At 46.2% G+C, this 25,729-nt stretch overlaps 1 protein-coding gene across 15 annotated transcripts in view; it reads right to left on the bottom strand.

Moving 5' to 3' along the window:
* ADGRB1 (adhesion G protein-coupled receptor B1) overlaps positions 1-25,729 on the bottom strand; it is a 279,870-nt gene that overhangs the window by 54,510 nt on the left and 199,631 nt on the right. For 8 of the 15 annotated variants that reach the window (XM_088179990.1, XM_088179982.1, XM_088179994.1 and 5 more), the window contains 3 exons: positions 11,150-11,253; positions 9,924-10,019; positions 3,606-3,708 (listed from right to left, as the gene is read on the bottom strand). In XM_088179990.1, coding sequence (XP_088036116.1) covers positions 3,606-3,708; positions 9,924-10,019; positions 11,150-11,253 — 303 coding nt within the window. The remainder of the gene's footprint in view (positions 1-3,605; positions 3,709-9,923; positions 10,020-11,149; positions 11,254-25,729) is intronic. The other 7 variants (XM_088180028.1, XM_088180067.1, XM_088180008.1 and 4 more) reach the window with 2 other exon arrangements.

The raw sequence follows: 25,729 nt of genomic DNA, 5'->3' as shown, positions 1-25,729 counted from the left end.
CTGGGAAAGGACTGCAAACATGAGGGCACAGTTGGTCAAGAGCACATAACTACCGGCAGACAGAGGAAAAAAAACAACAACAAGCAAAAAAAAAAAAACCTAAAGAAAACCCCCCTAGATTAGAAAGAATTTCATAATGGTGAGCTCTACAACTTGGTGGGGAAATCTCACAAGGGAAAGGCAGGCAGCTTAAGCCATTTAAAATTAAACTGGGGAAAGAACTGGCAAATGCATTATGAAGAACAATCCCGGAGTGCCAGGGAGATGGACTGGAAAGCTGACAAGCTCGTCTTTGTTTTAACTCAGCAAGGCCAAATCTTTCAGTGGTGCAAATTGGTGCCGCTCTGTTTCACTCAGCCAGTTTTCCCCCCATCTGTGAGCTGAAAACTGTGAATCAATGTACTCAAGGAGAAAGTGATGGGAAGAAACTCCAGTGGCTCCCGAGGAGAAGGGAGAGCAAATAGATTTTAAAAGTGACTCTGGATGAGTCAAAAAAATAAAAAGGCTTCAGGCATTTGGGGAGGGGGGAGGTTTATAATCAAGAATTTCTTTGCTTTGAGTTATATGAGGAAACATGGACTTGGCTTTACGGTCAATGAACCTTTCTCTTTTCTCTCTTTTTTCAACCAGCAGAATCTTTCAAGCCAGAGCTCTCATGCACAGAGTGGCTTTTATCATGATTTTATCGGATTGCTCTCGATTCATCCGCCGGCACCACCCGACGTTATCAGAGGCTGTGAATAAAAGCAAGACCGTGTGTTCTCTGAGATAGGAACTGTCGTTTTTGTTCCAGATTTGCATTTGACACCAAATCCCTCCATATTCTGTTTAAAAGTGGATTTGGGATGACAGTTTAGTACAAATAACACAGCTCCATATGATAATGTCCAGTAATTTTCACATTTTACAAGAATCCTAAAAAAAAGGTGGTTCCTCTTCATCAGCTTACAAATCCTATATGAAACATCTACAAACAGAGGATGCTTTCTGGAATGGATTTTAAGAGACTGTTATTTTAGAACCCTTTTCTTTTTTGACTGATATCAGGTACAACACTGTTCACATTGCTTTTTTGATTTTGTTTCAAACCAACACAATTCTTCCTTGTAAAGGGGAGTCAAAAGTTTTGCTTTACAATTTTACACCACAGAGATACATTTGGGTTTGTTTGTTTGTTTGTTTGTTCTCAAATGAGTAGCTTTGATAGAAAGGGAAGAAGAGAGAAGGGGAAGACAAGAGAAATATGCACATCTCAGCTGGACCAGGATGAACTCATGGCCTCAAATGAACTTGGCCAACTGATAGGCAAGCAAATAATTGCCTCTGCAACCTCTGCTGCAGGTTTTCCCTTCCTTGTGGGGAAAACTAAACATCCCCACGAAGGGCTAAGAACAGGGATATGATGTTCCAAGATCCAGCAGAGCTTGTCAGTCTGTCAAGGCCATTTAGCCCTTGTTTTCCTTTAAGAGGAGAAATCTGCTCCCTTCCAGCACAAGCCTCGGAGACACGGCCACTTCCTGCAGCATCCCTTTCCTTTGTATCCCCGGATTGCTGACTGTCATTTTTTTTAGCCTTTTCCCAGGCCTTTCATCTTCAAAAAGCTTAGCAAATCCAGGCGTGGAATCTCGCCTTTGAGGTTACACGGATGGAAATCCAGGGAGAATTTGACATTTCCAGGGAAGCCGATACCGCAGAAATCTCCCGGAGAAGCCACAATTATAAATCAATCACCAACATTTTAAGGCGCTCTATTATCGATAATTGAATGAGAATAAAATCTTAATTTACACTCCTTCGTCTCTCCTCTGTATAGTTTTCTTTCTTTGCTGCCTGCCAGAGAGTGTTTACTAGATGGCTGAGAGGAAATCCAAGAATAACCTTTCTATTTCTGGGGTTTCATGCATATGGATGTGCGAAGAGCTAATTTGCCTCCTGCCATCGCTGCTGGGAGCTTTGAATCCCCAACAACAGCTCCCACAGTGAACTCCCAGAGTCACGGGACAAAAAAACCACCAGGGAGAACATGGGTTCATAACTGGGCTCTGGTGGGGGTGGGAGAGGAGGAACACATCCAGCTTCCTGTCCTGAGGTGAAGAAGAACCACCAAAGAGGAGGTCCAGCCCTGGTTTGTCCAGATGAGCATCCCTCGGTGTTTCATGCCATGGAAAGAAGCTCTCAGCACACGTTTGGTGTGGCAGAAAGCACAACCACGAAAAGCAGGAGCTTTGCTCACCCTCTCTCCACCTCTTGCCAACCGTGATGGCAATGGAAGACAACTCTGCTCTTGGAAGGGAGTTTCTGAAGGGCACCTTGTAGCAGGAGCAGAGTTGCCTGCTTGTTTCCACACTTCTCAACACACACAGAGCTCCAGCAGATGGAAAGTTTTTCCTAAAACAACCTAACTCCAACCCAAAGGGCCTTCCATAGAAATGAGTTCCTGATTCACTAAATCCTTCAGTTTCACTGCAGCAATCATAAAATCATAGAATTGATTGATTTTGGGAGTGATCTTAAAGATCCTCTCATTCCAACCCCCTGCCATGGGCAGGAAGATTTTCTCTTTGCTCAAAGCTCTGTCCAACCTTGCCTTGAAGTTTTCCAGTGTTGGGACATCCACAATTTCTCTGGGCAACCTGTTCTAGTGCCTCACCACCCTCATAGGGAAGAATTTATCTGCAATATGCTTCCAAGAGTGACACCATCATCATGCTGCCAAAGCAGGGGCTCAAAAAACCCAGCTGGTCACTGGCTCCTCTTAAGCAATAACTAATTTTTGGCTTCTGATTGTGATTTTGGCAGCAGAAAGAGTGGAGGAGGCATCTTGCCTCACGTTTTTTGGCTCAGCAGAGTTACGATGGTAGGAGCATTTTGGGAAGAGAGGAAAATTTACAAGAGGGAAATATTAATGTTGAGCAGGGATTTGTCATGTCAGACGTCAACAGGGAACCTGAAAGTGCTCGAGCTGGAAAAAAGTCATGGAGGCAACACATGCCTCTCCAGCTGGGTCTGTGGGAAGAGAGCAACCAGTGCTCATGGCTTGGAAAACCATGCTGGGTCTTGCCTGGATTGCTGGAGTCACTCTGGGATCTGCTCCGGCTCCCTCATGGCCCTGCAGTGCTCATGGTACATCTGGCAATGCATCCCCAAAAAAGGCTGGACAGTTTTGTGCCTGTGTTCATTAACATCTGCTAAGTACTTTCAGCTCAGAGTACAAAAACTGCTGGAGAAATAAATGTAAAGCTGAGAGGTTGTTTGTTTGGGGTTTTTTTTTAAAGCCTTTTCTCAATCTGTCTTTGTAATTTTTTTGAAAATAAAATGGTTAAAGCCTTGCAAATCACCACACTTCTTCACCGTGCCATGTGCCAGCTACTCTAGGCAGATATTCAAAAATATCACATTGGTTTTAATCAAAGCCCTGAGGATGCTGACAAATTATCAAAGAGAGAGCGAGAGAGAAAATTGAAATCTGCCGTTTAGCCGTGTCTTTGACATGTTGCTAATTAACAGATGGGGGAAAAATGAGGAAGTGCTGCCTGAATGGATCATTTCAGTGCTAAATCAGGGGGAAAGCAAACAAATAAACAAAGTCCCAGCGGATCCCTTACCTTATTCCGGGTCTGGGTCTGTCCGATCAGGATGAGAGCGTTGGAGGAGATGATGGAGAGGCAGAAGTTGATGAGGATGACAGAGCGCTCCGAGCGGATGTACCTGCAGTGAGAGAAGAGGGGAGGGAGACCCACCCTGTCACAGCCTGCCCTGGGTGACCTCTGACAAGCAGCAATCCAGGCCAGGCTTTACAGAATTGCCAATTTCCTGCAGGTTTTATGCGCTAGCCAGACAAGAACAAGGCGGGAAGGAAGGGGGAGAAGACGTCTCCATCATCCCCCATCAATGCTGGAGTTAGGAGCCAACAAACGAGGACACAGCCTAGTCTGAGCCCCTCCTAAAACAGTAGAGTGCTGCAAATCTTCTTCAGCTCTGCCTACTTGAAACGGGGGCTTGAAAAGGAGCTTGAAAGAAAACAAACAGGCAACACACGGAAAAGATTCCCAACCAAGAGCCACGGGCATGCTGGCGATGGAAGCAGATTACAAACACATGCACCTTGACAACAAAGTGTGTGTGATTCAGCATTCCCCTTCCTTCAGCCTAACAACCCCTCCTGGGGTGAGAGCATTGAGAAGCATTTCTGGCTTTTTTATTTTTTATTTAATTTTTTTTTTTTTTTTTTTGTACCACTTCTCCAAACTAGGCCAAATACGTAACTGCAGCTGTGGGTTTGGGACATCAGGGACAGCACTTAGGGAACTGTTGCCTTCAGCACCTTGCAGGAGCCAGCTATTTGTCATTTCTGATTTGCAGCACAGCACCAGGCTGGCTGCCGAGGTAAGTGCACCACAATTAATTCAAACCACTGGCTATGGAGGGAAATTTCTTTGAAGGCACTTTTATATACCCAATAAAACGAAAAGAGAACTGCAATGGTGCAAGTCCTCAAGGACTGACTCAAGATGTGACCACACCAACGTTCACACACGTGAATTATCTCAGAGATGCTGCAAGTGCCCTGTCTGAATGCCAGATGAGTGAAGAGGAGATGCTGATGCTTATATAAATTAGAAACAGATGTATTAATCAACCAGCTCATCCCTGGAGGCTAATGCAGGATTATTTCCTATATTCCAGCACATCAACTATTTATGTTGGGAATTTAATTTCATTAATTAATTTTAGGGAGAGTGAGTTGGTCGTGCCTTGGCTGCAGAGTTTTGAGTTTCTGATGAGGAGGGCAGGACAGGTTCACTGCACGTGTGTGTTCTGCCAAGGGTAAATCTGTGCTTTAGACCTAAGGGAGGCTGTAAAACTCTGATTTTTCCACTTCCCTTTGAGCTGTACTTTCAGACAAACATGAACAGTGAAGAGATGCTTTCCTGGATGCAAAACAAAACAAAACAAAACAAAACAAAAAAAAAAGGAAAGAAAGAACAAAAAAAGCAAAGGTAGCACAAGCACCTACTTATTCTGTTGGAAATCTGGTTTATGGCAAGTTCTTCCTGAAACTCTCCCAGCCCCAGAACAGGCTGCAAAATATAGGATCCCAGCTCAGCACAAAACTGGATTGACAGGCTGCAAAATGAGCTTCTGGTTCATCCCACAGCCAAGCTGAGCCCAAATTTTCTGATTTCACTGGGCTCCAAAAAATGCTGGGCATCACCTGGACCCTGCTCTATTTGTGACTGGAGGGTACTGAGACCTCAGTCTTTTTATGCTTTGATTGTGGGAAGTAAAACCTCTAATTTCCAGTCAGTAGTTTCTACACAGTAGAAAGGGAGATTTGGGCTCTGTCCTGGTGGGAAGGAGATGTAATAAATCTGTGTAGCAACACTGTGATCCCACTGCTATTAGCATGAACTTCTCAAGTTTCCATTGGTCAGAAAAAGGTAAGAAATGAGTTAACCATAAATCTATATTTTAATGTACGGGGAGATAATCCAGCTGTCTTAAGACTTTTTCTCCCTTAAGCCCCCTTAAACCAACTCTTCTCTTTCCCTGCTTCTCTTCACACTCTGAAAATTTATCTTGTTCTCCAGATCCCTGAACCTCCAAAGAACAAGATGCGTATTGGCAACAAACAGAATCAGAATAATTTAGGTTGGGAAAGAAAAAAACCCTCTCAAGTTCCCAATCCAGTGCTGTGCCCAAAAAAAGGACTGATTTCCAAGTCAGATCAGGTTTCTCAGGGTCTCGTCTGATTGAGATTTGAAAATCACCAGGAACAGAAACGCTACCACTTCTCTTGGCTGACTTATTACAGCACTAAACTGCTTAACTTAACTGCTCTTGTGGTGAAGGATTATTTTGTTTTATATCCAGCTGGGTCTTTTCCTGCTGCAGCTGGTGCCTCTAGACCTTTCCCTGCCTACCTCTGCAAGTTGTTTGGCTTCTCCATGACTGCTCTTTAATAGCCTCCTCTTCTCCAAGTTTGTTCCCTTTGCCTCCTTTGACATTATCCAGCTCCCTAAGCATCCACTGTGCTGGAATCTCTGGAATTGAGGGGGATCCAATACTGGGCACTTTTTCCAGGTGTGGCCTCAGGAGTGTCAAACATTGTCCAGGTTGTTAAAGAAGCCATTAAACAATGTTGGCCACTCAACCAACCCTGGCCAGAGGTGACCAGCTCTTGATTAAGCCTCAAATCTTTGACCACTACCCTCAAATCCTGCAGGAATTCCATCCAGATATAAAGCCACATATTCAGTGCATAATTATCTGGATACAAAAATGCTTTTGGAGAGTGTGTTAATGGCTTTTGTAGTGTCAAAACCCACAGCAGCTGCTTCTCCCCACTGTCCATGTAAGCAGTCATCCCAAAAGAAAAAACAGGGCAGCCAGGCACAACCTGTCCTCCACAAATCCTCACTGTCTATTCCAAATCACTTCCTTGTCCATCATTTTGCCTGGAATTAACCTTTAGAGCTACTTGCTCTTTAATCATCCCAGGGGCCGTGTAGGTTGACCAGTGAGTTATTCTCTGGATCCTTCTCCTTGCCCTTTTTAAAGGTGGGTGTAACATTTGCCTTCTTCCAGCCTTCTGGATGCTGCCCAGGTGACAGAGAATGGCTCCACAGTCACACCAAACATCTCCCTCCATGCATCCCATGGATCTGCAAACATCCAGGCAACTTCAACAGTCCTTGTCTCTCTTTTCCTTGGCAGTGGGGAGCATTTTCTTCCCTGGACTTTGCCTCTGTAGAGGAATTTGGGTGCCTGGAAGCCAACCCTGCCAGCAGAACATGGCAAAAAAGCACTGGGTAGCTTCACCTTTTCAACTTCCTTATCCAATGAGGCTGCTTGTCCCATTCAACACCAGGCCAACACTTTCCTGGGAAATCCTTTGGTGCTGATATATCTCCAGAATCCATCCTTGATCCCTTCACATCCTTTCACATCCCTGACCAATTTCAAACACAGCTCAGCTCTGACCATTCTAATTCAATCCTGCATTCCTGGGCAATTCTTCCAGAGTCCTCCTTGGTAGCCTGACCTGGATTCCAAACATTTCCTTGTTAAGTTTCTGCTCAGTCAGAATGCTAAGAAGACCTCCTGCCACGCTTGCTTTTTTCCCTTCCATTTCCTCTTCTCCAGCACAGGATGCTCCACAGAAAGAAATCACCATTCCTCTCCAGACCCTCTGGCCAGAGAAGTCAGGAATTTGTATCAGAGGGGGGGAAAAAAACATAGAACTTGATAGGTTTTGCCCAAAACCACATCTGCAACAAAGACAGAGCTATTCCAGGGTGCTACCTTGCTATCCCTCTACTGACACAGAGATTGCTGCATTCTGCCACAAAACTGGGGAAAACTCACTGCTAATTTAGGGAACTTCTGCTCCAGCATGTGTCTACAATCATAGAATATCCTGAGTTGGAAGGGACCCACAAGGATCAGCAAGTCCAACTCCTGGCCCTGCACAGGACTCCCCAACAATCCCACCCTGTGTTGTCCAAACACTCCTTGAGCTCTGGCACATTTGGTGCTGTGACCATTCCCAGGGGAGCCTGTTGCAGTGCTAAACCACTCTCTGAATGAAGAAATATTTCCTGATACCCAACCTAAACGCCCCTGACACAGCTTCAGCCATTCCCTCAGGTGCTGTCACTGGCCACCAGCAAGGATCCCCACACGTTGCAGGAAGCCCTGCACCAGCTGAGAGGGGTGGGAAAGGTGGGAAAAGTCTGCAGTCTGTTTCTCTGCCCCCATTAGACTCCTCTCCTCTCCACAAACACTGAGTCACTGCTGCTTTCTCACCGTGAGTACACACATCCCTCTTCACACAGCCACTTACTCATCCCTGCCACCTCCCACCAGGGCCAGGAGTGCCTCAGCATCCCCAGCACAGGCAGAGCTCCTGGGTTTAAAGCCAGTGTTAACAGCCCCTGGAGAGCTCATTGACAGCCACTCAATCAATCCTGGGGAGTGAGAAAAGCTGGGGCTGTTCTCTCGAAGTGATGCAGCACTCACCCAGCTGCTGCCAGGCACAGAGCTCTGCCCTGCCCCACATGCTGATGGGCTGGTGGATGAGCTGCTCGATAGCAGGGATCGATCCCGTGCTATGGAAAGGTCACTGACTCCAGAGCACAACGAGTTCAGGGATGGAAAACACATCGGGGTACTCCTGAAATGCCAGTGTGTCAAGGAGCTGCTGGAAAAGTGGTGTCATTTCACCTGTTCTGACCCAAGTGGTTGTGTTTTTTCTCCCAGTTTTTCATTTCCATGACAGTTTTCAAATTTTAATTTTTATTTTTTTTTTTTCAATTCTCCCTCTTTTTCCACAGGGGTGTTGGAGCACGTGGCCCACACACAGATTGTGCCTCCAGCTGCGACCCAGGACAGTCAGCGCCGAGATGGAACAAGGTCACCCCACTTCTGTGGCCCACTGTGTCACTGACCCCTCTTGTCGAGCCTGCTAATAAGACCAGAGATGCACCATCTGCAGCAGGGATTTTTGCAGCCATCTGTCTACTGGGAACTGGAGTGGGGCCACCAACAGGCCACCAACAGCCGTCGAACAGAAACAACTTCCAGTTTCCAACGGGGCCGTGCCAAGTTGGCTGTGTCTGAAGTGATCACTTGCCTCAAAAAGCTCGTGCCATTCATGCCAGTGGCTGAGTAGGTGCCACCAAGGAGCAGCCTTTATTTGGGGGTTTTCAATGGGGAGTGGAGGGTAAATTCATTTCCTCCCTGATACATAGCCCGAAGCTGGGATCACCTCCATGTTACTCTGCCCTCTTTTCTTCACCGTGTTCCTCTCCCTCTTTCTCACCCTCCCTTCCTTTCTGCTTCCCATATATACAAACAAACCCTAGCTGGGCAAAATTCTGGGAAAGCTTCCAGATTGTCAGCCTCAGCGAGCTTATTCATCAGAAGTGTTTCATACTCAAGCTGGGTCTATGGATGCATGCTCCAGATGCCTTTGTCCAGAGTTCTGAATGGGAAATTTTCCGGCCAAAGCTCCCCAAAACAGCTGAGCTCTGCTGAGTGCTCTCCACACAAGATCAGGCAGCCAGGACAGGAGGAGTTTCTCTCCAGCATGGTGGAAAAGAACTGCTTTGATGCTGCTCCTGTGTTTTAGAGACAATAATACTGCTGATTCCATTCCTAAGTACTCCTCCAGCTGCTGTCTATCAGAATATACAACATTTTGGGCAAAACAAAGTGGGAGCCAGGAGATAATGTTGAATACAAAGTTCCCGAGACCATTAATAGGAAAGCACATTCACGTCCAGCAGCTATGCCTAAAATAAAAAGGACACACAGAGCGCTCAGGGCTCAGCCACGGGAATGCTGTGAAGTTTGGGAAACATGAAAACATGATCTACAGAGAAGAAATGGAACAAACTCAGCGCACCAAAGAGAAATTCTAGAGATCACCCGATCATGCTTTACGAATATTTACACAGAGAGACTCAGGATAGAGAGCCCTTTAATCAAGATATAGCTGGTCTCAGGATCACTTGGAAATGCATGTCCATCCTTGGCTAGCTCAGAAATACCCATTCAAGCCTCCCATAAACATGTCCTCCCATTCCTGCTGATCGTTTTGGGCATAGGCATAAGGCAAAGAGTGGAATGAGAAATTAAACAGAACATATTTGAAACAGGTCAGGCAATTTACTGTCCTCAATAACAGTAAATATTGGAGGGGTAGGGGGGAGCACAGTCCTGGAAAGAAATACATCAAGTTATTCCAAATGGCTCTGGCATGCTCCAAACTGATTCAGCCTCATGTCTGAGCTTGGGTTTCAGATCCTGACCCTGTTTCTGATAGGAAAGAGAGGGTGAGGCTCGAACTCTTGCTCTTTAATCTTCTATCCTAACTTTCCACTTGATCCTGACACCAGTGACCCCAGTAAGTCACCTACCGGCGCTGCTCAGTGCCGCCCAGCCTGAGGAAAAGCAGGAGAGGACAAGGACTTGAGCACATCCAATGATACCCCAGGCACGGAAAAACCTGAGTTCTAGATAAACGTTATCATGATCAGTCTTCAGCTGCCAAAATTAACCAGCCACTATGCACTGTCACAGTATCAACAAAAAAAAAAAAGATGCATTTTTGCTCAGTTTTTACTCTCTTGTTTCTTTCCTCTATCAAAGAACGGAAAAAGTTACCTCGGTTCAATCTCTAAATGGAATTTACCCTTTCCTTCCTACCAAGAAGAACTGCACAAATTAAGAGCCTCACATTGATCCCTTCTCCCAAAAGGATCACCAATAATACCCAGCTGTGTTCCCTGCAGCCACTGCATTTGGATTTCACAGACATTCACCTGGTTCTGATTTGTCTTTGCTTGGCATCGAGCCATGAAGGTCTCAGCGTGTTTGCCATGGATTTAGGAGAGACATGGATCTCGTAGGATAAACTCAGACCTTGTTCAAGGCAATACAGGGAGAAAATCCCTTGCACACCTCGGGTCCTCCAGCTTAGAGCCACCAGAATGTGTCAAAGAGGGGCATGGGCCAATTGTTCATCAAAGCTTTGCTTCAAAATCCCTTCAGCCTCCATAAATGACACAATTTTAGGTCCCACCTGACCTGTGTACAGGAGCTGTCAGCAATGGGAGGTACTGAGGGATCCCATATGCATCTGAAGCTGAAGGCAAAACACAGCTAAAAGGCTGGGGAGTTATTTACATGATTTAAGGTTTAACATCCTTAAGCTCCTGAAAAGTTCTGTCAGTTCTTCAGGCCAGATGTTTTGATGGCAGGCCACGGAGGTCTGGATGTTCCCAAAGAATCACCTTGCAGCAGCATCTGCCTGCCAAGAGGCCGTGTGTGTCCACCTCGCCTCTGACAAGGTTTCCTGGGGTACACAAAGGCATCGAAACCAGCACGAGGCTTTTGGAAATGGAACAATGGCCCGACATGAGGGCATGGCACTAATTTCACTCTGCTAATTTCTCTGGCACTGAAAGGAGAGAATAATGCCAGCTAAGCCACCAGGATGACTTTCTGCAGGGCCCACTCACTCCCAAACAGTTCCTCCTCAAGCACCAGACACCCAAAACCACAGAGCAAACATTCCAGGGTCCGTGTAGGTCAAAAGACAGTTACTTTCCCCCAAAAGAAGAGAAGAGAATGAAAGCCATACCTCCAAACAGAGACATAAATGATAATCAACAGCAGAAGTGTCAGCGAGGATACTCCACAGCCTACAATTAACGTGACAGAAGGGACCAGCACCTTTTCCATGTTCTGAAAGAGAGAAAGTGAGACATTAAAAAATAAGTTCAGCCAGTTCTACCACAAAAATTTCATGGCAAGAACTTTCCTGTTTGTTGGTGTGTCCATTCAGCTGACCTTCACATCACACTGTGCATACAAATAAAGAGGGAAGGAGACCAGGATCTGTTCCTGCTTGACCCAGTCCTTTTCTTTTTTTTTTTTTTCTTTGGATCTGATTCTGCTCCCACAAACCCATGTCAAGCCTGGGTAAAAATTCTGATATCCATGGAAGGCAGGCATGTGAAAGGTGTGGGTTACAAGAGGAGGATCAGGCCCTTCATATCCAGTGTGAAACTAGGAAGATAATTAATGAAGCAATAACAGAACAATTACAAATGAGCTCTTCAGGGACGGCGGTGATGAAGGGTGGAGGATGAAAAGAAGGTGAAAATTTTCCACCAACCACAAACATTCATCTGGAAAAGGATGAAATGAAGCAAGAGAAGAAAAAACAAGATGTCTATCCTCCCCAGGGACCCATCATCCATCAATTCACTGCTCTTACACCACAACACAAGGCATTTTTTCACAGAAGGGGATCACACAGGCTGGAAAACCTGGTGTGGAATGGTTCTTTTTTCCTGACTGAATACAAAAGAACATCAGCTCTTGCAACATCAAGAGCAAACACACGCTGTAACCTTTCTAATGGAGCTCTCTGCATCCTGTGGCTGTGACTACCCAACATCTGCCAGGCTGATATCACTGAACTCGCCCTGTCCTCAGCAAGGAGCTCAATCCCACTTGGATTTCTCTGCTGCAGGCTTGTTTTTTTTTTTTTTTCTTCCCCTGGCACATTTCTTTTTCCACATCAGTGATCTCTGCTGGCAGGAATGCAGAGAGAGGCAGAGCCCCACAGAGAACAGACACCCAAGAACCCTCTATTTAGGGTGATTACACTGTTTGCAGAGGAGAGGGAGGCCAGTCAAGGTGTTCATTAGATTGGCACAGCACCAGCACCTCACACTTCACTCAGGGAGATGAGATGGCTTCTGACACAGCAAGGGCTTAGCATAGGAGATTGATTAAAAAAAAAATAAAAATTATGCATGAATTTGGGAATGAAACAGGCAGTCCTCTCAGGACTTGATGACACTGTTTTGTTGGCAGGCATGAGGCTGCTCAGCCTGAACTTCTAGTCAGAGGGATGCCATGGAGCTGAGGCTACAGCAGCTCTGTTCCAGGCTACTGAGCCTTCTGCAAAGTGAAACACATCAGGCAGGGCTCAGTGCTGGGTGTAAATGGAGCCTGGCCAGCTCAGCACATGACCAGAGCAAACCTGTGTCCACTCCCTCAAGGCCCACAGTCACTGCAGGGCTACTCCACAAAAAGAGATGAACAACCCTGATACACAGAGGTCAGAGTTGAATTGTCCCTGAATTTTTGAGGGCTTGGGAATATCATCCTTATCTGCATATTCTGAAAAAGGGCACCTCTAACAGCTGGGGGGAATTCATGAGGAACAAAACTTTCAGCACAACATTGCAAGGAACCCTGCAGCAGCTGTCAGGAAGGATGGAACAAGAACTTCCAAAATTCAGTGACACACTGAAGAAGCCTAAAAAATAAGGGGATTAATGTGAATGTCTCAAACACGGATTGTTGTGGAGCCAACCAAGGATTTTTTGTAACCTGTGAGCAAGAACAAGATGTGGCTGGAGAAGGGGCCATGTTGGAACCCTGAAGCTCAGGAGTTTTGAGCTTTCTGTGCTTTCTGACACTGACCCTTCAAGGAAGCATTGCTTTTAACTTAGGACCTTAAAAAGGGCTTCCAAATTTGAGTAGTGAGGTTAGAATCGCTAGTGTATAATTAGAATAGAAGTGTGGAATTTCATATGGTGAAAGGTTATAAATTTGAGGTTTTAAAATATAGTAATAAGTACGAAACAAAATAAACATCCTTAAGCGTTGTCTCTTTCTTCTTGTTCCTCTTTCTACATAATTTCAAGTAGTAATTTTTTATTAAATAAAAAGTACTGCAGTGCAGATCACAAGTGTTTAGTTATTAAGTGAAAAGTATAAATAATATAAATGTTAGCTCTTAATTAAAAAGTTAAGCTTTAAAAAACCTTGTAACTAACTAAATTCACCTCCATTTTCTCACTTTTGGCTTAATAACTGAAAAATACTAAAAAACTCTCTATACTTAAATAAGATTTAATAAACAACCAAGTCGAAACAAAAAAATCCACCTCTCGAACATTAAATCCTAACTCTAAGTAAAAACAAAACAAAAAAAAAACCAAACCAAAACAAACAAACAAACAAACAAAAAAAAAAACCGACAAAACACCCTAACCACTTTTAGGGCCACGCACAGGTAGTGCAACACTTTTTTGGAAAAAAAAATCCTCGTTCTGGTGCCTGGAGATCAGCACAACTGAACACAGCACAGGCACAGCAATAAGGTTGAGAATTGGGCATGGACTATAGGGTGGATCAAGGCCACCCAAGATCCCTGAAGGCTCCAAGCCATTTCCAGAAAGGTCTGTAAGAACAGGCTGTGCATGACAACTGATTTGCAATTTATCTCCAAAGCAGAAACAATTTCTCTATAAAAAGGCACCCCAGAACCCTGGACCCCATCAGCTGGAGCCAGCACTGGTGATTTCTCTTTCTCTCTTTCCTTGTTTCCCCTTTGTTTCTCTCTCCTCCTCTTTAATCCATCTCCTTTTTCCCTTCCACTTCCCTTTATCCAAAACTCACTGCTGTGTGCTTGCACCAGACCAGAGACTAACACAGCAATTTCCATCTGTAATTCACTTATTAAACTTGGGACCCCTCTGATTTCTGCCATTCCTTCTGACCAAAATTCTGGGTGCTTCCTTCCCCTTAGGGATGGGATGTCACACACATTCTTGAGAACCCAGCTGGCACCAAAAGGAGTACAAGTGGTCTGAAGGATCTTCACTGAATGCAGATCAGCTACAGACAGGAAACCTGAGCCTCACCAATCCCTCCTGCATCTTCTTCTGCTTTGAGATTCCCAAAATTCTCATTACAGACATCTTTCAGTTCACCTATGGATTCTTTCCCTGAACTTTTATGGAGATTTGGGTCACTGTGATTTTTATCATCAACTCCTATGACTGTGCTCCCACCCTGAGAATTTACTCCTGCCAAATATTCATGCTAAGTTAGAAGCATTTTTTTGGGAACCAGGTAAACATAAATTTCAGCGAAAATATGAACACTTTGATTTCGTCTTCCATCAAACAAAATTGAATTTGGACACCATCCAGGCAGGCTGAGTGCTGATATTGCATATTTTGTCCTTATAAATTGAAATGTGGAAAGATTCTGATTTAGTCAAGTAGGGTGTGGCAGAGATGGATGCAATGAGCAGGAAGCCACAGCTCTGTTCCTCCCCCCCATGCAAAATCCTGGTGGACAACAGCCCTGTCCCACCACAGAGGTGCAGGGCTGTGATAAAACTGTGCATCACAAGATGCTCAGCCATGGATGGCTCCTTGCTCGCTCTCTCCAAGCTCTTTCCCAAGCCTTTCCCTCTCCCTGCTCCCCCCTTACAGCAATCTGAGTTCACATCACACAAATGGTGGCCTGGGACGAGCATCGATTGTGACATTTGATTTAAGTAGGTCTCATTTCACTGACTTTTCATGGGTAACTGGATAAAAGTGGGGGAGGAGCTCCATTAAAGCAAAGAAAGCCCGACATGTAACTCATTCCTGAACCATCTCCAAGGGAACAGAGTTTGGTTTTTTAAGAGATGAGCAGGCTGCATCCCTAAATCCCAACACTGCAACCCCAGCTGCCCTCCCTTCCACATCCTCCCTGAGATCCCTCCACCCCAAAAGACCTCAGGTTCTCTCACTGCCTTCCCCATCCACTGTCCCACACCATCCATAAACCCTCTCCTAGATCCTCAGGCTAATTAAGAATCTTCTGTGTGTGCTGGATCATTCCTAGCTCAGATGTTTGCTCCCAGACAAGGCATTACACAAATGATGACTGGCCAAGCTTAAGCCAGGCTTTAGGGTAGTAGCTGATGTCCATGTGCAGCCCATCCCACAGGAAAGACTCAGATCTGCACCTCCTTCTTCATCCTACAAATTTCCACAAACCCCATGCCTAGAAGAAAAACTTTTGCTGAAGAGATGCCATGAGGCTCATCCCTCCACCCTACAGAAAAGGAAGGGTTGGTCCAGCCTTGATGGGATTTTTGTTGGCATCAGGAAAGGGGATAACCACAAAAACCACTGGCTGCAGGAAGAAGAGGAGCTTGCTCCTTTGGGAATAATCAAATAATTAAGGTTGGGAAAGACCATTAAGATCAGCAAATCCGACCATCAACCCAACACCACCACCACCATATTGACCACTAAACCATGTCCCCAAGTGCCACATCCACGTTTTTTGATCACTTCTGTGGAGAGTGACTGCTATTTCCTTGTTTCAATTTTTTACAACCTTTTCCATGAAGAAATTTTTCCTAATATCCAATCTAAACTTTCCCAGGTGCAACTTGAGGCCATTTACTGCTATCCTAAGCAAGTCTTAAAGACTTGGGCCCCAATATCTTAGGGTTCTGCTTTCTTCCTTCATTATTATTAAGGTTTCTTTGTCCTCCCCACCTTCTTTCTCTATCCGCCACGTCTTCCCTTCAGCAAATAAATAACAATTAGTTTTGTTTTTTCTGACTAATTAAACCCCCTGACAGAAGGTGGTCAGATGCTGCAAGATCTGAGCCTTATGAGGGAAATTCCCTTATAGAAGGAAAAATGAGGAAATCAAGGTTGGCTTAAAAAATAAAGATGTTACCAACAGAAAAAATGTTAAGGTAAGAGAAGGAACAGCCCTATGGGATTTTCCCAGCACCACAGCTGAGGAAAAAACTGTTTATTTGAACAAGACAGGCCAGGAATAGGATGTCCACCTGCCTGGACTAGAGGTGGTCCCAGAGAGGAACAGCTCATCCAAAAACCCCCTGAAACACAGACAAAGCTGTGCCTGTTTGGAGCTGGAATGAAAACTTTTCCCTGGGCCATGGGGGAGCAGGGCAGGTCGTTCTGAGTGGCAAGGGCTGCGATTCTGTCACCAGGCATGACAGGGAGGAGGGAGGCAATCAATGACATCAGCCAGGATGGAAATAACGAGCGCTGCTGCCTGGGGGCTCTGCCTGTCCTGCCACCTCATTGCTCTGCCTGGCAGGGCAGAAGGACGCTCCTGCTTTCCTTTACAATTTCACCTTGCTTCCTTCTTTTCCCTTCTCTTCCTCTCTCCTTAATTTTTGCTCTCCTTTGTCTTCTCTGTCTCCCTTCCTTTGGCTATTTCCCCTGGCATGTTCTGCCTTTTCTTCTTGAACTTAATGCATTTTTCCAGCTCTCCCCCTTTCAAATTCTCTGTGTTTCTCCCCTTCCTTCTCTGGCTTTCTGCAGAACGCTGTGAAAAGTGGCTCGATTTGAGCTGTACTTTTTCCATTACCCTGCTCTGGCTCCAGGGTCAAACAGGCTCCAATTAGAACAAAGTATTTCTTAATGCTGTGCAGTTTGCCCCAGACCTTACAACCAAGCTGTTCCTTCTGCTTTTCCCATCCTTGATACCAAGAAAGGCTTGAACAAAGTCTTAATAGGCACAGCATCACACCAATAAAATCACCGAAAAATTAAGCCATTTATTCTGCTCTGAAATTAAACACAGGCACACGAGTTTGGAATTTGGGGGGGGGCTGGGCTTTGTTTGGTTTTAGAATCGTGTTTGCTATTCATAATAGTTGCCTTGAGCCTGACTTCCTGCACATTCGAAATTAAAGATTCATGAAGTCAGAGAATTGCAGGAGCTCCAGTTGCAAGGGACATCTCCAGCTTTACAACCCAATTTGCTGCTTGGAACAAGACCAGCACTAACAGCAGGTGAGGCTGGTGATGGCTTTGTCTGGATTTGGGAATTCTCCAAGATGGAGAGCTCCCATCCCACAGGTACCCATTCCACACCTCTCCATTAGTGACAGGTTTTTCCTGAGGTCACACAAGGGGAGGTTTAGATTGGCTATCAGGAAAATATTTTTTCACTGAAAAGCATTGGAACATGCTGCTCAGGGAAGTGGTGGAATCTGCATCCCAGGAAGGGTTAAGGGAATGTCTGGATATTGCACTTAGGGATGCGGTTTAGCCATGAATGGTTTCACTCGATGGTCTTGGAGATTTTTTCCCCAACCTAAATTATTCCATGCACCTCCCAAGCTCCAGTTTGTATCCTTCCCCCTTGTTAAACCACCAGGCACAAGCGAGAGGAATTTGGGTTTATAATTTTTGTAACTGTCCCACAGGCTGTGACCAGAGTGCCCTTTACATCTCTGCAAGACCAAGCCAATCCCTCTCCCTTCCCCTCACAGGTCACAAGCTCAATGCAACCAGGCTCATTCCACTCTCCTGACACAGAACTGGACCAGCTGGGTGGGATTAACTCCAAGAATTGCACAGGAATGGTTCTGCTGTGCCACTAGTCCAAAGGCTTTTTATGACTCCTGTGAAGACTTTTTTTTTTAAGCCACACTGTATTGATTTCACTGCTGGTTGGACAACTCTTGTCAAAGCAGGGAAAGAGTTGTTAAAATTGCTGGAAAATAATGCTTTTAGCAGAGCTTACAGAAGAAAACAGCTTCCAGGACAAAAGGGTGTGTGTCAGTGCTGGAGAAAACAACTCAGGAGGGTTGAGTGACCAAGAGGTGAAGGTGCTCTTGTCAGCTGCCAAGAAAACACTGATTTTTTTAATCCTCAGCTCTGTTAGATTCAGGATTTCTCATCCAGGCTCAGGCCCTGTGGACATCACATTTATACTTCGTTGGGATGGGAAATTTCCATGTACTCTGGGCCTGCTCAAGGGAAGGTTCAGTTTTCTCTCCAAGGAATTTCTTGCAGTGATTGCAAGACAGGGAAGGGGGGAGCAGGACACAAGCTCTTCTTGGTGGATGTCAGGGATTTAGTGAAGGAAGGATTGGGCCAGGGGAGAAAGGAGGTTTTTTGTTGGGTCAGCTTTGTCAGAGGTCTACAAAGTTCACTCAACTCAAAGCAGACGAGCAGTGAGAAAGGACCAAAACATTCCTTTTTATTCCCATAGAATCACAGAATATTTTGGGTTGGAAGGGACCTTTGAAATAATTTAATTCTAATCCCCTGCCATGGGCAGGAACACCTTCCACTATCCCAGGTTGCTCCAAGCCCCATCCAACCTGGCCTTGGACACTTCCAGGGATGGGACAGCCACAGCTTCTCTGGGAAATCCGTGCCAGGACCTCACCATTCTCACAGGAAGAAGTTTCTTCCCAATATTTAATATAATTCCACCCTCTTTCAGTTTAAGCCATTCCCCCTCATCCTCTCACTCAGTGGCAGCAATGGCAGTGCCCAACAACCCAAAACATAATCCCATGCTGGCTACTAAAATGAACTCTGTCCTGAATTAAATCTGTTAAAAAGTCTTTCTCCACTTTTCTTATAACACTTCACATATTGAAAAATCAAAATAAGGTGCCCCCAGATCCTTCTCTTCTTCATCATTTAACCTCTGAGAAGGGCTTTGAGGTCCCTGCATGGAGGTCACTTAGAGGCATCATTAATAAATCATCTTTTCACACCTTCCTTCTGGAAGATGTGACCCTTTCCCAGCTCAGCCCCTGCCACTGCCAGGTCCAGAGAATTTCCACCTTGCTTTGCTTCCCTGTATCAAAACCACAGACTTCCCACGTCAAAGCTCTAATAGTCACCCATTATCAGGAACACATTTGTGGAGCTCAGGGATCCTTTTATGCTATTTGACCGGTCTAACAGGCAATTCTGTGTAATTACAGGACACAAAAATCACCCAGAGAGACACCTTAACACGCTACTATTTATTAACAATCGCTAACTCTTCAGCGGGCATTGAGATACAACGTGACAATTTGCTTTTAGGAAACAGCCTTGATGAAGTTTTCAGGGCAGAGGAGTGGTCGCTCAGCCTCTCTTTAATGGGAACTGTCAGGATAATTTCCTCCAGGCTGGCAGGGAATTACAGGAGTTAACAGTGGGCATTATGTACCTGCCAGTCAGCTCACTGCCAGGCTGGAATTTCCAGACTGCTCTCCCAGCACCTCAGTGTCCAGTCCTGATGTCAAGGATGGGCAGATCAGGCCCATATTAATGCTGAGGACCACTCTCCTCCTGGCCAGCCAGCTGTTCCCAAACATTTTCACCGTCATTCTTTCAAACACTCTGAGCTTTATTCGCTTGATTTGTCCCTTTCCGAATGCACCTCGCTCAGCCAAGCGACTGAAATCCCTGAAAATACTGAAATTTTATGGAGCTCTGATGAAGAGCCTTGAGTCACTCTGTGTCCCTCTGCCAGCTGTGGGAGAGGAACCAGTGTGAGGAGCCAGGAGACCCCAAGGAGCAGAGCAGGGTCCAGGTCAGGACACACAGCTCCATCACTTAAGCCAATCTTTTCAAAAGCCTCTCAGCTGATCTGATTTAAGTGGCAAACACTGACTTTATCTTCTCGGGGGCCTATTTTGATCCCCTGGACATGGAAGGGAATAATACTGCCCCTCCATCTCTCTTCCAAAGCTTAACTCAGCTTAGATTCCTGCTGTGTGCAAATGCCTCGGGGGGTTCCTAGGGCTGTGTCACAGCAATCAAGCACCAGCACCCTATTCTCTGCTGTGCCAGACCTTCAGGAGGGATGGAGGAGAGACAGGAGAGAGCTTCTGGCTTAACTGTTTATGAGCTGGTCAGATGGCATGTCTGCTTTTTAAACTTTTGCTTTTCATGCATATGGAAAAATTGTTTTCTTTCTGCCTTTCCCTTTAAAACACAGGAGGAGAAAATAAAACCATTTTCTACAACGAAGCTGGCAATAATCAAAATGGCCAATTCCTCCAGGGGCAGGAGCTCTCTGCTTCTGAGAAAACAAGGGCAGAAGTGAACTTTAATCACGTTGTGCAGCAGCACTGATACAGGCACTGCGGGAAACAGCAAACCTCAATCTCCCTGTGTCAGTCCTGGAAAATCAAATGCTCTAGGATTCACTCCACTGCCCTGAGATGAAGTGGTACAATGCAGGTATTCATACAAATATTCAAAGCAGAGGGGACTTGTCCATACTGCTGCTCAGTGCAACATTAATTCTCTAAAACTCCTTGAAATGAGGTTGTGCTGAGGTGAGGGTCGGCTGCTTCTCCCAGGCAAATAATGATAAGACAAGGGGAAATGGTCTCAAAATGCACCAGGAGAGGTTCCATTTGGATATTAGGAAAAATTTCTCCATTGAAAAGGTGGTTAAGCATTGGAACAGGCTCCCCAGGGAAGTGATGGAGTCACCATCCCTGGAAATTAAATTTAAAAAAAAAAAAAAGGAGTAGATGTGGCACTCTGAGATGTGTTTAGGGGGCATGATGGGATTCACTTGAAGGTTGGACTTGATGATCTTGGAGGTCTTTTCTAACATAAATGATTTTATGATTCATGGACCATGGCGTGTTCTGAACACCGCTGGTTGCCACAAGCTAAGATACAATCCAGGGAGCATTATAAAAATTAAATATTAGGGACAATTACAGGAGCTGCTAGAGCTGCTCCTGTTCTAGAGTTGCCTCTGCCATGGAACTTACAATTATTATCATTATCATAATAATCATTGTTACTACTACCACTATTACCATTACTGGCATTATTTTACCATAGGGACATATGCTCTGTAACTACTTTAAAAATGAGTCTTCTTTCCTGCACCTTCTTGCTTGGAATGTCCTTTCCCTGTGCTACACAGAGAACAACCAGTTCTAATTCCATAACTGACTTGGAAGCTCGATGCCATCATCCCTTGTAACTTCCCAGCTGAGCACCTTGCAGGGAAATGTGCTAAGATTTACACACAGCTAAAATAAAATAAGTCCACAGCAGACTGGGAATGGAAAATGAGAGTAGAATCCAGACTGTGTTTATCCTGATTTAAGCAGTATTTTGGTTCCATGCCAGGCGACAGCATTTCACCAAATTACTCCAAACCAGCCCGCTGTTTGTTTTACACTGTGACGTGCTGGAGAGTGGTGCCAGACCAGCAGCTCTCCCCACAGCATGGGGAAAATGTTCCTTCCCCATTCCCATGGATCTGCCCACCACCACAGAGAGCAAATATCCACTTTCCCTTTCCCCTTGCCTGTTGAAGAGCAGTCCTTAAGAAAAACCTTCCTCCAAAGCACAGGGAATGAATATTTGTGCAAAGACTGCACAAGCCATGTCTGAAGAACCTGACCCTTTAATTCAGAGATTCACAGGATAACCTGAGCTCGAAGGGTCCCACAAGGATCATGGAGTCCAACTCCTGGCACAGGACACCCCAACAATCCCACCTGGTGCCTGAGAGCATTGCCCAAATGCTCCTTGAGCTCTCTCAGTCTCGGGGCTGTGACCATTCCCTGGGGAGCCTGTTCCAGTGCCCAAAGACCCCCTGGATGAAGAATCTTTTCCTGGTATCCAGCCTAACCCTCCCCTGACACAGCTCCAGCCATTCCCTCAGGTCCTACCACTGTCACAGAGAGAAGAAATTGGTGCTGCCCCTCAGCTTCTCTCATGAGGAAGCTGCAGATCCCAATGGGGTGTCCCCTCAGTCGCCTCTTCTCCAAACAAACCTTAATTATTATTTGCAGATGCTCACATCTCTCACTGCTCAACCACTGAAAATCCCTGCCCTGACAATCTTGACCCAAAACTAAGGCTGAACCAACAACCTTGGAGTGAAACATCCCTGGTTTATTGCCAGTCCTCAGAGGCTTTCAGGGGCTTCTTGGCTAAAAAAAGAAGATGAAGGGATTTCAGCCATTTGGGTTATTCTGGTGTTATGAGGATAATGCCAGCTTTATTCCCATTGCAACCTGAGCAGCCCCTGGGATCCAGAGTGTTTCCATCCCCAGCTGGTCACTGGGGAATCACTGGTGCAAATTCCCTCTTCGTGGAGCAGAGATCTCCAAGCAGCCCTCGAGGAATCAGCTTCCAACCCCAACCCATTCACAGCTGAGTGATTGGAAAGGGAAGCTGTAACAGCCCCTGGATTTACAGCTGTATTGAGCTGATATAAACAAAATCAAAAGTGGCCCCAGCAGTCAGATATTCCCCACCTGGGGAGATGCTGGCATGATTGCCATGTTTAAAAAGAGGAAAAAGAACCATTTGTCACGGAAAATGAAAGCATTGTCTCACTTGTGGGAAAAGAGTGGAGTAATTTTGCTTTCATGGATTTACTGAATATATTCTGTGTATTCTTGTGGTGAGCAGGGCAGGTAGGCAGCGAGCAATGGAGTTGCAGGCTGAGTTCTGGCTGGCTGTCATCACACCCAGCACAGTATCAGTTTCTTGATTAGACACCCCTCACATTTACAGGCACATTTAGAGCTCAAATACTCCCAATTACTACTCTGACATTACTTTTCCACACATAGTTTCCATTTTTGCTTAAAGATTACCAAAATCCTGCCAGCAGGTTTATCCACCCAGCTATTACTTGATAGCAAAAGTATGAAGGGCACAAACCTTTCATAAACTGCTTCAATTTGAGCTTAAATGAACATAATAATAACGACTTGCCCATTTCCTACTGCATGGCAATTTAAGAGCAACCTCAGCCTTTGTGCAGGGCATAAAGGGCTCAGAGGTGAAACAGATTGTCAAATTTACCTAAAGAATTGCTTTTCCAGGCCAAAGTACAACGGAGATGGGTGCAGAGTAATAGAAGAAAGACATGCAACACTCAACAGTTCACCTGAACACTCCGTGCTCAGTGCCTGCAGTGCTTTGAAAAGGAAGATAATCTCATTTAGCAATAATTCTGACTCCCACCCCACGAGCCCATGAAACCCAGCCTCCAGCACCCACTTGTTACCATTTTCAAACAAGCTGCTTTGTGATGCTCCCACGCCGTCCTCCTGCCTTGGGAGAAGCTCCCGAGCCTGAGAACTCCCTCGAAAGCCACCCAAGAGCTTCAAGCCTCCCCTGTAAAGCCCTGCCTGGTGCAATGCCCACAGCCCAGTCCTGGCAGATGTTCTGTGACTTTCCGTGGCTCTCACCATGACTAACAACCCTGTGCTGTTTACATGAGCCCCCACACCCGCCCCCATCCCGGCATCCTGGGGCTCCAGATGGAAAACTCAGCTGAATTTCCCACTCTGCTGGGTCAGGGTGGCTTTGTGGCTCAGAGCTGAGCAGGTTGGAGTGGTGCTCTCACAGTGGTACAAGCTGCAGGTTGTGAATGTGAGATGACAGCGGATCGACAGCCACAGGTGGAAGTGGGAAGTTGTGGACAGGCTCGGTGATTTTTGGCTTCCCCACCTTCCTCCAGCCCATTCCTTCACCTCCCACCAACGTGCTGCCCCTCTGCCACGTTCCTCTCTTCATCCACAGACGCCAAGGGGATCTTACATCACAGAATTCCAGGTAAGAGAGTGGAAAAGACCTGACAGGCTCAGCTCACGCCTCAGCCTGATGCACAACCATCATAACCACTCCCATCTTTTCAAGAAAACCTTTGCTGATGGAGTCTGGGCTCTTGACTATCCTTGCAGTCAGAAGGTTTTCCCTCGTGCCTGAATTAAATCTCTCACTCTGCAATTTGAGCCCAATCCCTAGCAGACACAGAAAGCAGATTATTCCCTTCCCACAGCCACCTTCAACCCGTTTGAAGATTATCATTCTCTTTCCCCTTTTTTCCTTGAGGAAAGAGCCAAAATGTCTCACAGAGCTCAGCCATCGGTGTGGAGGCACCACACCAAACATCTCTGACACATCATCCTCTCCCACACGCCCTCCCACACTCAGTCATCCTGCCTGGACCCAGAGCAGAGTAATCCCAGGCAGGTAACACTCACACACTTGTTTCACATTTCTGGCCCTCAAATCTGCTCACAAGTGAGGCTGAGCGCTGCTTTCCGAGCTCTTAGGAAAGGGGAAGGTGGGAATTGGGAAGACCCTGGTGTCCTGGCTTAGACGCACACCTCCTTTAGCAGAGCAGTAAGCTGTGACAGGGTAATAGGGCAGCTGTCACACTTGCTAAGCTGCCTTCATGGCAACAAGCCATTAAGCACTGCAGCTCAGAATAAGCACCAAACCCCTCAGGAACGCCTGGACATGCAGGATCCCAGGCATTCCCCACGAGGCTTTAATCTGAGCTGCAGACAGGGGACCAAGCCCAGCCCTGCTCTGCTCCTGGGGTCACTTGGTTAACGCCAGCGCCGCTCTCGCCTTTCCACCGAAGGGTGAATTTGGCTCGGCATTACTCACGCTCCAGCACTGAATCCCACAACGGCTTTGAGCTCCCAGCCACTTGATCCTGCTCCTCTCCCACGTCCCCTTCAGATGGAGAGATACAGGAGGGTGATGCAGCATTTGCCTGCAGGAGAGTCCCTGCCAGGGCTGCGCCGAGCTCGCCGCTCCGGCTGGCGGGGGCCGAGCCGCAGCCCCACGCTGCTGCAGTCCCACCAGCTGGAGTTTTGTCAGGACTTAAAAAGACCTGGGAGAATCCTCCAGCACCGAGCAGGAGCTCGGGGAAGGGAAGCTGTCAGCTGGGAATATCTCCCCAAGCACCCAGAGGATCGACAGACAGCGAAATCCGCAGACAGCCGCCAAGGAGGTGGGATGCTGGATGACTGCTTATTATGCTGAGCCAAATCCTCCTATTATTACCTCCTGTGCTACCTGTCTTCTTTTAATATATTCAAGTGTTGTCTCTGCTAGAAGCACAGCGCAGCGCTGAGAGGGAATTCCTATCCCACTCGTCTCTCATGCCTTGCCTGTGTATGCTCCAATATCAATCACTTATTTGCTAATGGGATCTTTTATTAGGTATCTGTGTACGGCACGCAGCAATGGCAATCTCCAGTCAATTCTCACAGCAGAATAACAAACCCAGGCTGCCTCTGGCACCTGGAGCACACCACAAGCTCTGTCAGTGATCCCCTTCCTCTTAAAACCCAACATATATCATCTGTACATCAACTCCGGGTCCTCCTCAAACTTTAAGGAGATTTAGCCCGAATTTACTCTGCAACACAAACTGACAGACTCCACGTCAGTGACAGAGCAACCTTTTAAAACCAGGTGATTTTCAGCAAAGCAAAAATGTAGGGACACAACCCAGTACTTTCTGTTAAGAGGGCACTTTGGAAAAAATAATGGACTTTTTTCAAGAGGGAGTTAGACTGTGGGTTGGCCCGTTTGGCCCCCTAAGAGCATCACACATCTTGTCTCCTTCTTAATCACATTATGAGAGTGAGTAGGAGGGGAAAACTGTCTGCCCAGCTGGTTCCTACCCTGTCTTCTCCATTCTATCCACGCCTGCTGAAACTCAGGAGGGCTAAACTGGATTTAGTGAAAAGAGCCTCCCTGCTGAGCACAGCAAAGAGCAGCCCCTGATTTACAGAATCACCAGCTTGCTCCTACAGGCTACCACGGACCTCAGG

This window comes from Sturnus vulgaris, chromosome 1 (assembly GCF_052056855.1).
Source record: "Sturnus vulgaris isolate bStuVul1 chromosome 1, bStuVul1.hap1, whole genome shotgun sequence".
NCBI lineage: Eukaryota > Metazoa > Chordata > Aves > Passeriformes > Sturnidae > Sturnus > Sturnus vulgaris.
This window is presented reverse-complemented; position numbering and strand designations above follow the sequence as displayed.